Source organism: Platalea leucorodia, assembly GCF_965183815.1.
Source record: "Platalea leucorodia genome assembly, chromosome: 16".
NCBI lineage: Eukaryota > Metazoa > Chordata > Aves > Pelecaniformes > Threskiornithidae > Platalea > Platalea leucorodia.
Window position 1 is genome coordinate 2,498,594 of NC_138838.1, and position 17,440 is coordinate 2,516,033.

The following is a 17,440-nucleotide window of genomic DNA, read 5'->3' on the forward strand; positions in this document are numbered from 1 at the left end:
ACGCCCTTCTTTCAATAGCTCAATAAATGCTGAGAGTTCCCTTGATGACCAGAATTTTCCAGATCAGGAAAATTATAATCTGTTATTTATACTCCAGCAGTGCATAGACACCAGACTGAAACCCTGGTTGAGTTTACAGACAGTTAGAAGAACACAGCTATTATGACTGTGGCAGTGATACACACTTTTAGATGGCTCCCAGCTATCTGTCTGCTATGGCTCTGGCACCATCCAGGTGGACACTTTTCTTTCGAGTGCTACCCAAACTCCTCCTTCCCCAGGAGGGAGGGGAAAAAATACCACACACACCCCCGGCACCCCCCCCAGTTTTCTTCCCAAGCATCCTGCTAAAAAATCCTGAAGTGATGCAACGGCCCACATGAGAGTGAACTGCACCCGCCTATAAATGCAGTGGTCTGTAATATACAAGATGGCACAAAGCAATTTCATCACCATTTAATCCATTTATGATTGAGCTTTTACTTCCAGCAACAGAACATACAGAAGGCAGCCCTGTGCAGAGCAGCTGTTTACCTTGGTCTCATGTCTTCTAGCACAGTTTACGGTGGGGTTCCTTCGGGTTCTTGCCGTTTCCGAAGAAAGGACAATTGGCTGTGCCCTGCCCACGTTTCGGAGGAAAGGGAACACCAGAGCAGCATGGACGCGTGCGCCAGCACAGCTGAAAACAGTGCTCTGTTTATTTGGCAGAGACACAACTAAGCAGGATCACTAACATCAGATCTGGAGGGCAGGGAGGGAATGGCTTCTGAAGTTCATGACCCACAAACCTTGCATTTACTCAGTGGTACTGAAAGACATGGTTTCAAGTAGGCCCATCCCAAGTTCCTCTTACCTTAAATGTATCAGGGTATTTATAATTACCTAAACCAGTTGAGTTTGTAAAGCCGGGCTAAAAATCGTGGGGTTTTTTAACATAGCCAGAAGCACATTGGAAAGCAAACTACACACAAATGCACACAGGCACACAAATACATAAACACTTGTATGTGTGGATATTTAACTACCAAACACTGAAATACAGTCTACGTACTAAGCTGGGCGACACACATCTGCCAAAATACTCCTCCAAAATCTCTCTCCGAAGGCCATACACAAAATACTTGTCCAAAAGCACTTCAGAAACACACACAGGGTGCACGTGTGAATGCTTTTGTGTGTGTATACATGCACACAAATAACCGCTCCTTTCATCTGAGCATACCACAGCGGTTTATGGTATTTTCCATGCCATAATCTTTGGTTTGTCGCTGTTTTATATGCAATCAAATGTATTAGCATTATCAGTAAAAACATTCTGATGCAAGAAATATCATTCTTCAGCTCTCATGGTGCTTTCAATGGCACATGATTTTTCTCTTCAAAGAGAAAAGCAATGAAGCCTCACAAGCAACATGCTCCCACCAGCACAGGCTTCTTAAGCAAGCACAACACCCACCCGTCCTAATCCCCTCCCAAGCTGGGGTGAGCTTTGTTACTCTTCCCCTATGACCACATGCCAACGCCTTGCAAATGTAGCCACCGGTCTGACCAACCTCTTTCCTCCCAGTACTTCCCACACAACGTCCACCCGAAGCACAGCCGTTTCAGCAGGAACACCCGGCAGCGCTTGAGCCGTAACCGTGACGAGCCAGCCGCTGCTGGGCCCGGGAAGAACACCATTTAATGGGATTCAAGAGCCTCATCAAGAGAGAACTGATTGGGTATCACTAAGATATACACAGAATTAAGTCATCAATCGCAGTAATTTTTTTAAGTTGTACATCCTATCAAAGTTGGGTAGGATTCAAGCAAGAAGCAGGCCTCTTCTCCTCTTGAATCAGGCATAAGTAACAACTCTGTGCACACTGCGAAGCGGTTCCCCTTGATCAATGAAATATTCTCCTAAGAAGTGAAAAATCACTAAAGTGCCTCAGATTGAGCCTTAATTTTAAAATCAGTCTAATTAAACAAGAGCGGTGAGAGGAAATGGTAGAGACAGCAAAGAAAGCAGGGCCTTACTCCTTACTTCATCTTTAGCACTTGACTTCCTTATCAAAGCTGTTTGTACATCTTTTCAAAACAGGGCTTCCTTTTATTTCCAGAAGACGAACTGTGCACTTGCACTTATGTTTTTAATATTGTACTAATTACCACGGGTATAATTTTAAAGATTGTATCTAGATATCAGAAGATAATACAGTTGCACTTAAATTTGTCAGCTGTGCAATAGCTTGCCCTAATTTTAGATTATCAGCTCTGGAGACCTGCTCAAAGAGTAAGACTGACAGACTTTTTAATGGAGAAAATCTGAGTTCCCCTGGGATCCATACTTTTTTCTGATTTAGTAAGAAATCCCAGGGGCATTTGCTGAAAGGATCCCAGGATGGAAAATGACATCTCTCTAAGAATTAGTGCTTCACATTCTGATGCAAGTCCTCCAAATATACTCTCCCTCCACAGACATGTGCGCTACCTCTTCAGGTTTTTTAGCACCAGGAGAGCAAAATGGCTACTTTGAAAGCTCCGGTCCGGTACTGTGTGCCAAACTGGAATGAAGGAGTATGAATCTATATAAATAGATGAATTATCCACCCAAAACACGTCATTTAAAATTGAGATGCTGACACAGCCTTAGCCACAGTACTGCTAAGCAGGGGCTGCAGCATTTTTCAATTAAATATCCTTGTTTCTTCTTCCAGAGAAACCTCTGGAGAAATGTCTCATTTGAGGGCAGACATAGACAGAAAGTGACTGTCTGTCGGCTCCCAATTAAAGGCTAGGGAAGACGTATTGGAGGCACAGCCATCACCTAATAGAGATCAGATATCAACAATGATTTACGCAGCCAGACAGATACATATTCAAGTGGGGGAAAAATAATACTAGCAGCCTAGGAGACATGACTTTTCCTGCTCCGTCACCACTCACTATTCATCTGCTCCTCAGCTTCCCAGGCCCTGCTCCTTCCTGCACTCTCCTGCTTCCCTGTGGTCATGCTTGAACCGACTCGTCTCTCAGCCACCTCGATCTGTCACACACCTTTCATCACACTGATCTCCCATTTTTTATTCAAAGGCACTGGTCTATCTTTCCGGATTCCAGGTCTTATTTATTCCAGTAGAAATACGTACCTGCCTTGCAATACTTCTACGTCTTGCGGATCTCTCATTTCCCAGGCACACTGAAGGATCAGTGTGGGTTTACCCTCAAAAATCCCACATGAGGCAAAAGTGTTTTCTTTCCATTTTCGGAACAGCAAGTACAGAATTCATCTGCAGCAATATACCATATATTCTGTATATTTCAGGATATCAAAATCTGCAAGTTACTCCTGAAGAAAAGTAGATCTCCTCTTTCCAGAAACATTTCAGGCAAAGAGGCTTCTGGTGGGAGGAGAATAACTCCACAATCCTCAAAACACACTGACCTAGGACCAACCAAGAGCAATCTGACAATTCGCTAGTAGAACAGCTCCACAGTTGGAGGCTAATACCCTCATCGTGATATAAGACATTTGGGTCAAGGATCTTAAAACAACTAATCCTGCTGAGTACCCTCAGCTCCTATGGTTATTAATGAAAACTGAGGATGCTGAGCACTATTTACGAAACGATCAACCTCTCGCACAGAGGTTTGGCACCCTTGCTTCTCCCAACACATGTTGCTCATAGGAATTTTTGGTCCTGAAAATGTTATTTTATTTAAAGCAGGAATTCAAAAATCTTCTGGGTCCTATTGAAAGAGATCTAAAAGATCCTGCCTGTCTGAAGAAAAGAAGTTTCTACTTGTCAGTTAAACAAAGGAATAACGCACAGCCTCCTTTATAGTGTGTACTTTACCTGTCATCCAACAGCCCATTATCATGTCACGGCAGAGTGCACTTTTCTACAGGTCACTTTGTTTAAAATGACATGGATAATGCACATGTCAGCGAGCTGACAGTCCCGACCGTCCTTCAGAGATAAAAACCGCAAGACGAGCGCCTGTTCTTATCTGGGGTACATGCCTTGGTCTATCATCTAAGTCAGGCAGAACATGATTTCTCCAGAGAGCACTTTTTTCATTTCCTGATTTTAAGAAAATCAAATAAGCACCATTTGTCTTCATCTGAATATGCTTGACCTGCTCAAATGATGATGTCTCGCATTTTATAACAGGCTACATATGCTGAATTCAAATTAACAGCAGAACAAGGCCTTTAGATCTTTGCCTAAGCTGCCAGCACAGGCTGAATAAATACACCAGGGTTAGCTGTTGTCTTTTAGAACTGGGCCAGAGCTATAAAACTCAAAGCTGGGTCTGGTTCTGGGATTTGAAAAGCACTAAGTTATCAGGGATATTTGGATCTGCACTTAATCTCATTTCATTAGGGGGGAAGACAAAATATAGATCGCAGAGATGAAATACACATCTGGATTTTAAATCCTTCCCTCACAAGTACTGGGATATTCTGTACGAGGTACAATCTCGAGTCTCTCTTGTGTTGTGCCGCAGAAACTATCCTGAACCAGCACACCACCGCCATCCCAAAAAGCTGCCTCTCTGCCTTTTTATATAGGAGCGCTGTAAGGGAAAAATACTGTGAAACCGGCAGAGGTTTGGCTCCCGAAATGCAGCAGTGGCAGGAAATTACACTTCTAGTCCTGGGTGCCATAAACATAGGAGCTGAAATTCAGTTTATCATCTTCCACTGCATAAGGAACATCCTGAAAATGAATAATCACTTCAGAGGATGGAATGTAATGGTAATGCATTAAAAATTCATATCTAAAAGTGCAGGTTAATATTCTGTGCAAAAACCCAACAAAACCTCCCCTTTCTGTTGTCACACTGATTAACTCCAGTGATTAGTTCCCTTATGAAAGGGAAATCAGGGCAGTTCAAAGTAAACAGTGGTGGTTTAACGTAGTTAGCAAATTATTAAGAAACATGAGGAAAAAAATCTCTACTTGGGAAATTACTGAAAAAGCTGAAGGGCAAAGCTTTGGTGGTTTCATACAGAGTGGTCTGAAAATTTCCTTAGCTTCCTGCTACAAAATCCTGTAGAAAACCAATTAAATTCATGAAAGGTGGATTTTACAACTTATTTTTTCTTTTCTGTTGTGTAAGATGCATACCAGCATGGTCATCTCTCTTCTTCTTGGCTTGACTTGGAGCTAGTTAACAGAACCACTCATGAAACTCTAAACCATTCAATGTTGTTATATGAACGACATTTTCTGGCATTATTTTACCCTCCCCCAACTTCCAGCCCCCAATTTATCCAGTGAAAGAAGAGGCGAAACTGATTACATTATCAGAACATCCCTTAAGGCTCAACGTACAAACGAAAATCACAAAATCCAACCTGGAAATAAAGAAGTTAGATCAGTTTTTATGCAATGAGTATTTCATTTTTGCCAAAGAAGAAAGGTAGATGTTAGTCTGCTCACAACATAAAATGAGACATAAAAATGTGCATCAGTGTGAATACTAGTTCTTCATTACTATTAGCCTTCTAAACAATAAATAGTGTTAGAAATCAGTGCCTGACACTTTTTCAGCATGACATTCTTCCCTTTCTCCACTTAGAAACCCAGTTACTGAGATAACTGTCAGCAAGTTGTGTCACTTGACTTAATGTACAGTTTCCAAATGTTGTTTCTAAAAATCCAGAGATATATATATCAACCATAACACTTCAATTTGAGTTTGAAGACCCTTGCCTGCAGAGAAGCAAAACAGGCGATAACAGGGGTTAAATAACTGTTAAAAAGTGCAAATGCGAGGGTTACAAACATATTTGGTTGCTGTTAGAACTTCCCAAGGGAAAATGTAGCCACAGAAAGGGTTGGTATTGAGACTGGTGTTCATAAACAACCCACACAAACCGTGGCATCAATATGCTTGAAGAGGAATTGTATAGCCTCCAAAATATTCATTACAATTCTCTTTCCTAGGAGGTCTATTCCAAAATTAAATTAAAGGAAACAAAGTATTTCCTTTGTATAGAGATTCTTTAGATCAATCCAAAAAGCAACTCTGAATAAATAACAGAATAATAGCAATAAGTGAATCCAACAAATTATTTTTGCTCCCATACCAATTCCTTTTCTTACCTTTTCTTCTTGATCACTGTCGCTGTCACACTGAAACACAAAAAGGAGAAAAGAACAGGTAAGAGAAACTTGCTACAGCAAAAAATTGAAACATTTCTATGAACAAGATGGCTGAAACACTCATAAACCCTGTGGCATCAAGTCTGGTACCTTTAGGAAAAAGCTCAATTACTGTACAGGAGGGAACGTTCCCCCACACTGTTGTTGAAGACAATACGTTTATATGTTTAAATTATGACAAAAATTGCACTGACAACAACAAAAGCCATTTGCAATGCCCTCCGTTAGTCGAATTCACGTGGACAGGACCTGATGGTGCATGAGCACATTTAGACTCCAAAACTGTATCAAGAAAGAAGAAAAACAATATTAGAGGGCTGCTTTGTCTACTACTGATGGACAGTATTTCTCATACTGCCTGCCAATAAAGTGGCTTCAAAGGCTTCTCTGATAGGAGGGTATGGAAATGGCTTAGGTTTGCCTGTCCAGAAGAGAGGCATCTAGAAGGCTATCGTTTTACTCCAGGACCACTTGGGGAGTTCAATCTATGTCTTTGCTTACCGCTGCTGTACGAAAGAACTCAGAAATCAGAGCGGAAGCAAGAACATGCAAAATTAATTGATTCATTGAGGTTCTCTATAATTCAAGAGCAGCCCAGGTATCACAGCAAACACTTATAATGCTATAAAACGCTGAACAGTAACACTAGTAGGTCTTGCTATTTATCAAGTGCCATTGCTCAATTCTTTAATAACTTTTACTATTGTAGAAATACAACAGGACTCGATGAATCACGCTTCAGTACAGATAAGCATCAGAAACCCAAAACGCATTTACATTTGCTAGCAGTACAAAAGCTGTGCTGGAAACAGGGCTAGAAGGACCATGCAACTGAGTCGTACCTAGCTGCTTCCTTCTTAGACACAGATTTGATTCAGCCCAGCTAATTCTGGGTAACTACGGAGTTGTCACACTTGGCTACCTCCACAGCAGCAGAATGAGGAAAATACCTCCTTCTGTTTTGGTTTTTAAACTCCAGTTTTAGATTCTAGAGGACTAAATCGTCCATACCATTCAAGGATGAACTCATACCTCTGCAGATCTAACGGCACACGTTTTGAAGGAAAGCATAAGATCATCAAACAGGAGAACCAGGCTTTCCTAAATCAAGGACTAGCTGCTTGTGTCACGCCATTACAGCAGTCAGTTAAGCCCTTTATGTATTTGTATCCTGTTTAATGCATCTTTGAGTATTTTCATAAGACAACCAAATCGCATTGAAATTATTTATACTTTGTGAATTCCAAAGGTTAACTATACAGTGGAATGCGAATAGACATAGCCAAAGACACCCACGAATGCATGTATTTGATTTGCACAAATCAAGTCATCTTCTGTGTGTTCTTTAATTATAACTTTTCTGTTTCCCTGGCTTTTTCCTCGCCTTCATTGGTACAGGGGGTGAAAAGGTGCCCTCCCCACACCAATGAGCTACATACTAACAAATTAAAGCTAAGAACTGCTTCTAGGTATCTTTCAAATAATTTAAAATGAAGCAAAAATCAGATAAAATTACAATCTGCTTTCAGATAATTCCAAACAGAAATTAAAGTGAAATTTATTTAATAACTGAAATGATTTATGTAGCAGCAGTTGCACCTAAATACTCTGGTAACAATCAAACAAGATGGAACATGAATATAGGAGACAGTTTTAGCTTGAAATTTGAAACCCTCATAATACGATCAAGTTAATGAAGAGAGCGTACTTACCCGACAAAAGGAAAATTGCACATTTCTAGAACAGTATGGTATTTATATAAACTACTTACACCCTTATCCTGTAAATATTATGCATTTTGACTTCAGCGTGACTACACGTATGAGATTTTGGCATGAGGTAAGTATGTCCGCAAAGCAAGGCCCTACATTTACAAAAAAGCAAACACGTGCATGAATTTTCATCCATGAAAATCACAGCGTGTCACAAAGAATTCCTATTCACTATCTCTATTTTACAGTTGTTGGAAAGATTCAGCTTTTTGGGCTACAGCACTTTCTTCCACTGCTTGGTTACAGCCAGGAGGGCCCAGCGGTTCTGGGGTCCCTGCACTGTGTGCTCTACGTGTTAGGATGCGTTATCATGTGTGACACACACGTTTCAAAACGGGGAGCTCAGAACCAATTGCTCCATTTGTTCGTGTCCCCTGCCCACGCTCCAGACAAACTCCAATACAAGTTCTGACTGCAACACCTGAATCCAAAAGGAGAAAGAAAGGGGGTAAAAAGTGGATATACAAGCAGGCAAGAACGATTCCCTTTTAGCAGCAGGGTTCAGAGGGTTTTAACGTGCCATCCGCGCCCGCTGCTGGGGCACACGCGCACGTCTCCTGTGACCCAGCTGTGGTCACAGCGCTTTGCAGCCTCTCCTTCCCCCACCATTTTTTGTCTGGTTTAAGGAATCTCTCCTCCGCTGTGGATTAAGTTTTTCCCGACTCATAAGCTTGGAAAGAGCTCAGGGTTTTGTGTTTTCTGCAGTGTGGAGGTACTTGGGGAGAAGAGTACTTGCCAGCAGTGACATCTGAATTTGCCAGCAAAACAGTTACCCGCATCCGAGTGAATCTGCAGAGAAGGTGCACAGAGCGATGTCGGTGGGAAGTTATTTCCATCAAAGTGTTAAGCCTCCTGCTTTCCGACAGTCCAGTTCTAATTTCAAGGTCTGCTTAATTCCACATCAAATAATTACTGCTATACCCAGAAGCACCTTGTCTCCAGAGTTAAGCATATGGCGAAGGACTGAGACCTACTGGTGTCCATTATGGAAGCAGCACGGATGCCAAGCCGATTAAAAATGCTCAGGCTCCCTTCACAACATGCCCAGTGACTGACAGCTTCGCGATTTGGCCAGTCACTGCGGCTGCCAAAAAAGCCTCTGCTGCACAGAGGCCCACATGGCACTCTGAGAAAACAGTTCCATTCCTGGTATTAAATTCCCATACTGACCCGAGGACTTTGCTGTGAGCTCAGCAGGAGCGCACCATCCAATTTACAGCTCCATCCTCCAGAGCCCTCGGTGCCAGCCTCTGGCAGAGACGAATGATGGTCAAACCCCTCCAGCTCATAAATTATGCAAAGGCAATAAATGCACTCAGCAAACAGCTCCTAACGTTTGCCTAGCCTGGCTCCAGATACGCTCTGTAAAATGCCAGGAGTCCTGCACATACAAGGCATCTATTTCACTCATAAAGAGGTTTTGTTGGTGGGGTGCGAGGGAAGGAGACCCACCGTCCAGCAGCGCTGTCCTGTTCCAACAGCAGAATTTTATGGGCAAGCAGGATGAAAGAAGAAAAGGAGGGACAGGAGGAAAGGGCTTCATGCACTGCACTGGGGTGAGATGCACATTCAGTGGGTATACGCGTGTGTTTGTGTGCGGCCATACACGTTACACGTGCGGGTTTTGCACAGCCACTTTAAACTGAATTTTCCCTGAGGGTTAAATACGTGGATTTCCTTTGGTTCGTGGAAAGAATCAGACCATTTATGTGCAGGGCTAACTCCAAAAAGACTTGCAGAAGAGGGGACGAGGTTTGCTGCTCAGGCTGGAAACCGAATTGGAGCAACTGTACGCTCTTCCTATGCCTGCGTCTACTTTGCTGTTTAGGCACTCCAGGTATTGCACTTGCACACACGTTCCCCAGTGGCCCCTGCTCTGATGGGCTCATTTACATTTTTGGATGCATTTTCTTCCCAGAGGTGCTAAAGCACAAGGCGTTTCTATCTTCTGCAGGCTTACTGCTAACCAATTCTGGAGAACAGGTCTCGGAAACCAAAGCCGACAACCGTGAAGTTGATTATCCAGAATTACTGGTCAATTTGAAGACTTGAGTCTGTATTGCTTGCTCAATTCCTCTAGCATTTCTCTACCTCCCAGGGCCATAGAAAAAAAGCAAATTCATTTAAGTGCTTTGTGATTCTCAGAGCACCCGACTGTTTTGGAACTGAAGCGATGCAAATGCGTTGTACTGGCCTTCTGCTTTGGGCCGAGTTTCAGTATTTTGTGCCTATTACAAAAAGATAATTTTTCCGTGTTCTCCCATGTCTTGTTTCAGGAAATCATGGCTCTGAGCATACGCTGCATCAGAATATTCTGTAGATAACTGGGAAACCATAATATCATTCAGAGGTAGCATGACTTGATTTTTGGATAACTGCCACTAGCTTCACTGGAAGCTGCGGGTGATAATGTGACAAATCAGGACAAGGAGGCTGCAGACCCATTTTACACCTGAACAAACAGAGGCTTCTTTCTCTGATTCTCAGGCTCAAGGCACTTACTATCTCCTCGCTGTCACCCAGGGCCAGGCTTGAGAAGAGTCCAGAGCCAAATTTCCAAAAGCCGGCCTACATTATCAAAAACCCACCCAACCAACCAGCCCTTAGCTCTCATTTAGGCACTGAAATGAAAGCCGGATTAGCAAAACTGCTGAGCACCCACAACTCCCACGTACGGCCAAATTTTCAAACGAGCGTGGCACAAAATGCTGTGAGGTCTTTTCGAACCACAGCCTGACAGGCTCCTCAGAGGAAGGAGCCTTTGAAATGGCTATTTTACGCTTTTGAAAGTCTTGTACTGGGCAGAAGGGACTCTAACGGCTTTCCCAAAGGACCTACAGCGCTCCAAACCCAATCCAAAGCAAGGGCTGTATAAAGCTCGCTCAAAACTAGCTCCACAGATAAAATTCTTAGGGGACATATAAAAACGTTAAGGTTACCCCTCATTTCTATATAATCAGGGGCAATAATGAGACCAGACCAACAATGACTTGCTCAAAGTGGCCATAGTTATCATTTGAACTTTTCAAACACCCTTAATAACGAAAGCACGCAGGCTACCAGCCACCACGTTACTTGACACACACGTGCCAAGTGTCCAAGCTTCATCTGGCACTATTTCTGCAACTTCATGCTCAAGAAGCACTAATCAGAATCAGTAACCCACAAACTTGCATTTTCATACGTGTGCTGCAGTCCAAATTCGAACAGTTGTTCCTAAAATCAACCCAAGGTGAGGAGGGAACACACAAATTAGTAAAGTCCGTGTACCAACAAAACAGCAAGCTCTTCTTTCTGCCCCAGCTTAAACCTTCTAAACTTTCGCAACCAGTCCAGGTTGCGAAAGCGTAAGATGCATTCCCTGCAATATGGAGTATGCACATATATAACTGCAGTGAGAAACAGAAAAAGAACTTTTTGATTCCCATTTGAGGTTTAATTGCTGCTGTGTTTTGTAGGAGAAAAGGAAAACTGAGGATTGGGTTAAAGATGAGTTGTACCTCCCAAATCCCCTGCCCCAGCTGGAGGGAGCGCAAGTTAAAATGCACAGCACGTCTCCCACGGCACCCGCCGAATGAGACTGATCCCAATGCCACATTTCAAAAATCAGACACCCTATGAGGTTAAAGCTATAATTTGAGCCCATTTTAATAGCTTGAGAGAGTCTGGTCCAAATCAAGCTGAGTAAAGGTCTGTGCCACCTCACCAGCTCATTCAGGCTGAAGCAACACTATGGATTTCTATGTACCTTGCTGATTGAACACATTCTTGTGCAAAAAGTGGCAATCATTGAATATATCACGTACAATGACATTGAGGAGGGCATTGTTCTCTATTCTGCTCAATGGACTTTGCTGGAACAGCTATTTCATATCTTGGATCCATTTATCATTGCCACCAAAGGAGTCAGTGCTGCTGAAACGCCAGTGCTGAACAAAGTGATTCTACTCATCTGTCTGCTGAAAAGAAATCTGAAGAAAATGAGGGAAAACCCAGACCTCAGCCATGTTCACACTGACATTTACAATATTCTTGTCCATCTATCCACCAATGACAAACCAACGGCCCTGGAAAGGCCAAAGATGATATTTTAGCTATACAATTAGACCTTTGCTTCCAAGAAAAAGGGAGAAAAAAACATCTCCCAGATGAAAGGAGACACAGACAGGGAATAAATGGGCAATTTTCTAATTGATGAAATGGAGACAGGCAGAGTCACAAAGAAACTAAGAGCAAAAATTTCACTTTTTGCTTTCCTATCTCTTATTTTGCCTGTGAGTAGCATTCAGCATGGAGCTCCTTGCCAAGGAATCTTATATATAGCATCTCGCAAATTGGTTAACATCACAGTCTGCTTAGCAATTCTTCACCATTATCCACAGTGATTCACTGTAAGGAATGACTCTGAAACAGAGATGGTCTGAGAAGTTTAAGGTCTGCTTTCTCAAAAGCTAAAATGACAGATTATTCACAGAAAAGTCCCATTTTACACAAATTACCTTAGTCTGGACAAAAGATTGCTATGTTGACCTCTAATCTGAATTCCATTTTATCCAAACTACTTCACTTCAGATGAAATGTATCAGTCTTGGACATTTAAAGTTATCTTGGCCCCTTACAGGAAAAATATTCAGAACTTAGAAACACTTTCAGCTATAACTCTTTTTAATTCCTCACTCCCAGGACTTTCACGATTATTTTAGACAGCAAAACGACACAGTAAGTGCCTCCTTCTAGCTCTACCATCAACAAAACAATGGTTTGATAGGAAAGAAGAGAATTATATTTTGAATATTACAAGAAAAACACCAGATTACATTACTATCCATGATAAAGATCTTGCACCTTGTATTTATATAGGAGGTGTATATATCCTTGGCAACTGGTGGGTGGTACACACGCTCCTGGTAGACCACAGTGAGCCCGTTTGTAAAGCAAAGGGGGATTTCAGTCCAGAAAGACAACTAAACATGAGTCCTATTTTGAGGTTTAATTCTGTTGTGTCAACCCCTGTGTTCCCAGGGATATCGCTTGAAGGGGACGGCTCGTAGCTCTGTGCGAATGAGAGAGGCTGTGCAAGGCTGGGGAGGCAGCAGGGCCCGCAGGAGCGCAATGCCTGCCCGAGGGCTGCCAGGGACAGAGCTGGAGCCCTCTGTCCTGGCTCTCTGCCCGGGGCTCGGTTTCACCCAAGGGACACACGCCACCGACATTCTCGGGCACCTCCAGCACAGCCCCAGAGAAGGATGAAGAGAAGCCGGCCCTGTAAGAAACACATTTTCCTTTGCTCCCTGGAAACTGAGCGGCGACTGGTAAGTTACTGCAGTTCTTGGAAAAGTGCAACTTCTTTCCCCCAGTTATCACTGCCGATGGCTGCCTTATGGTGTCATTGCTCAATGATCCCACAAGTGCTTAAGGCCCAATCCAGCCATGCCCAAAGAACAGGACGACGCTCCCACCAATGTCAGCGGAAGATTAAATGGGCTTTCCAGATGTACCATTAGAAAGCTAACGATGCCACGAGTTACTCAGCTCAGCATCTTCAGAAAGTGCCTGCTGCAAGTCAGGCATCCAAATTCCTCTCGACTAGCTGGGCACCAGGCAGCGGCTGGCCACATGCACAACCGAATCTTAATTTCAGGAGGTCATTCTCTTTTGCAGTACGAGGATGAACTCCCTGCCTCAGTTCCTCGATACTCTATAGGAAAAAAATGGCTACATGCCTTTGCCTCTGGGACTCTGAACGTACATTTGCTGCCTCCTTACCTGCCTTCCTGGCTGTAGACAATTTGCAGCATGTAATGTTATTTTTAGCATCCTCTCAACGGATGACGACAATTTGCAGTGTGTAATGTCATTTTTAGCATCCTCTCAACTGATGAGTACTTTGTCAGGGTTCAAAAAATAAATAATATTAAATAATAATAAAAACGTGCATTTATGCTGGTGGACTAAGTCAATAGCGAAGACTTAAACTAATCAGTGTTTAATGAAGTCAGTGCCTAATAGTGCATCAGCCAGTGTATCTGTATAAGAAAAGACTCCTATTTTTCAAGACTCCTGATCTTAGCTCAAGAGTTCAGTTTGGAATTCGAGTCTTCCAGGTACTTACAGGCTAATGAAATCAAAATATCCTGATGGACAAGAAGCAAAGCATGTTATGGGTTAAAATAATACAAGAATCTATTTTTTACACTGTGTTGTGATCCATAAAAATCACCCTCAGCCCTTCCTCTTTCTTCTCTGCCTGTGAAGCCAATTGCTTTGATTGCAGTGATATGAGCTTGCTGAAATGACTTGCCCTTGCTTGTGAAGCAAATGGAACATGCTAATAGAACTTATCGCATTACCCGATGCAAAAGTGCCATAGCTCATTACTTTAAGATAAAAGGATATCATTGCAGACGGGAAGCAGAATTGACTTTCTGAGGCCCGACTTGATGATGATTTAATCAACTGCTCTCTTTCACTTCTCATCTCTGCGCCTGTCGGTTTCACAGGTGCTGTTAAATGAGACACTCAGAAAGTGAGCGGAGGGAAAGAAATTGCTGTCATTACTTTTCAAGAAAGGAGGTATGCAAATTTTCGACAGAAAGATTGCGTTCATAATGGGCCTGGTAAAATACAAGGATCATGCTTGACAGGTGAGGGCAAGTCATTTGTACGTCCTTAAAGTGAAGCAACCATCCTCATTTAGAAATTGTGCTCGATAACAGAAGCTACAAATGAAAACCATGCAATGGCTGAGAAGCAGCAAGCAAACCTTTGAAGACTTTGCTACTGCAGATCTGCCTTCAGCAGGTGCCTGGCATGCCTTCACACATGTCTATTCCTAACTGCCAGATGGCCAAATTTTGACCTCAGTATCTCACAGAGAACTCCTCTTAAACGTTTTTTTTTTACTCTCAGCTTTACATTCGCAGTCTGGGGTCTGAGAGTTTCTGCCTCTTTCTTCATCTCTGCCAGAAATAGAAATTACAAGACAAAAAACTAAGCGAGGGTTGAGTTAACTTTGAAAACAGAATCAATAGGTTGGAGGCAACAACTTGTTTGCTTCTGCACGTAACTGAGTGTTACAGATCTTGGACGGTCCAGAGCTTATGGTTCATACAGCAAGTAAAAAGTGAAAAGAATAAACCACAAAAAGGGTTGCGGCAGGAAGCAAAGAGGATGAAAAGATGCTTCTCCAGGGCCCAAAAGGAACCTGGGGTCCTGTATGATTGCAACATAAGAGAAAAGGCAAAAAGAGAGTAACTGAATGTTCTATTGACCTGATGGAAAAGTTCTGATACTCCAAAATTAGACGTTAAAAAAGCACAATAATTGAGATGATGAATTATGTACAGGCTAAAAACACTCTATAGATCTCGGATGGCTATTGAGCTGTTTGGATCATTTTAAATGGGGAAATGAGAACTACCAGGCTTTTATTGGTGTCAATCAGGTTTTCAATCAGAGATTGATAGTCAGCCACAACAAACAGGTTCCTTGGGGACTCCATTGTATGCAATGGAGGCAGTAGTTTGTCATAAAAATGTTGACATTTTGTCTCAGATAACAGCATAGGACTTAAATAGAATTAATGTCATGAATATTTAGAATTAAACAAGAAACAGCTAGGAAATACTGCCACAAAGGAAGCTTGATACAATGGAAGAGGATTTAAATAAGAACAGCCGCTGTATTAATTCCACAGATAAGTGCATTTGAAGAATTTAAAATATTCTTTCTCAAGATACACAGTTCATTTGGTTCAAATGCTCCTATGTTTGTTTATGAAACGCAACTATCAGATATCTTATTTGACCTTTTCCCTACGCGTCAGGTTCTTAACCCTCGTATCTATCAAAGTGGTAGTGATCCAGCAATACTCTTTGGATCTGACTCACCTCTCACCAAAAGTACTCCGCTGTAGGTTGAAAAGCGACACGACGGAGGAGCGATAGCTTTGGGCTAGGGCTCAAAGGATCCACCTCTATCACTGGCTATCAGTATCACCTCAGGCAAGTCATTTAGTCTCTTCTTCTGTCAACCCTCTACTTTTCATCTATTTGGGCTATTAAATGGCACGCTCCTTAGGATTTGGCTACTTTTCACTATATGTGTTTATAACGGGTGCAGGATAATAGGGCATTTTTCTTAGAGAATTTTGGTCTCAGTAGATAGAAGAAATGAAGAAGAAGAAAGCATGAAGACTTGCATCAGGCCCTAGACACATCATGCCTATTTTCAATATAGATCTCATCTTCCACCTACTAAATGGCATGACCTATAGCAAATGATATCATTTCAACTGAAAATTATTTTTATTTTAAATTACAGAAACGCACACAAAGCAGCAGCAATACAATATCAATAACATTGCACACGGGTTGTTCTCTTTTACAAGCTGCAGCAACTCTGAGCACAAAATGGCTGTGGAAACACACATGAAAAGAGATTCAATTGATTTGTAAGATAAAATAGTTGTAGAAATAATATCTGAAAAAAAAAAAAAAGAATAAAAAGCCATCTCTTCTTTCCCAAACAACAAGAACTCTCTAGCTTTTGAGCTCTGTATCTTTACATTAGGCTAAGCAATTTAAACTGAATTGTATAAATAATAATAATAATAATTCCCCAAACAACCCAAAACAATTGATCCTTAGGGATAAGACCTTAACAGCTGAGCTATAAAGCTCTGAACACTGGATTTTAATGGATACTAAAAAACTCTTAACTAAGCCCTATAAATATAACCTGAAACAAAATGATTTGTGTTGTAAGCTGTTTGCAAACTCCCGTAAATGTTCCTCATTGTCATAATGCCAGAAAAATAACTCAGCCTGTGTGCTCAGCCCTGTAAACTGGCTTCTATGCTGTGGCTTCATTCCCTTTTCCACTCTGTTTTATAATTCATCACTCGCACAGTTGTTATATATTATTATTATTATTATTATTTATTGCTGCCTTTATCATTTTTGTACAATTTATAAATTGTCTGTGCTAGACCTGAGGGAAGAGAAGGATTATTCTAAATCTACAGCAAGTAAATATAAATTGTGAAGACAATGGCACACTTTGGCCTGCCTGCCTCAAATTTCCTGTTTTGACATATGCGATGCTGTAATTTGGAATCTGTAATCTCTTACTAGGAAATGAATGCATTATTTTTTTTTTTTTTTTCAGAATGCTGCAATTATAATAATTGAATTTAAAACAGGAGTTGCATTTCTCTATTTAGAAGTAAGCATAATTGTATATCCCTGATTTATCAGCTGGACTCAACCATTTGTTATTCATGGCGTGGCTGGGAAAAGGTAAAAACAGTCACAGTCGGGGGGACGCTGCCCAACGGAGCATCGACCGCTGGGGCTTCCCCCTTCACTAACAGCGGCAGAAGCGGTACCTCGGCGTGTCCAAACAGCCCACACACTTACGGGTTACTTCTCAGTGGCTCGCCAGGCTGGGCTCCTCCAGCTCGCCCTTCCTGAGGACCTCTTGTAATCCCTCCTAAACCCGGGTGTGCCCCCT

The 17,440-nt window shown here is 42.0% G+C and overlaps 1 protein-coding gene across 2 annotated transcripts in view; it reads right to left on the bottom strand.

Annotated features, from left to right (window-relative positions):
• Positions 1 to 17,440, bottom strand: part of AUTS2 (activator of transcription and developmental regulator AUTS2) — a gene marked incomplete at both ends in the record, with an annotated part of 791,016 nt that overhangs the window by 234,540 nt on the left and 539,036 nt on the right. For both annotated transcript variants that reach the window (XM_082328605.1, XM_082328604.1), the window contains one exon: positions 6,099 to 6,128. In XM_082328605.1, the coding sequence (XP_082184731.1) occupies positions 6,099 to 6,128 (30 nt within the window). The remainder of the gene's footprint in view (positions 1 to 6,098; positions 6,129 to 17,440) is intronic.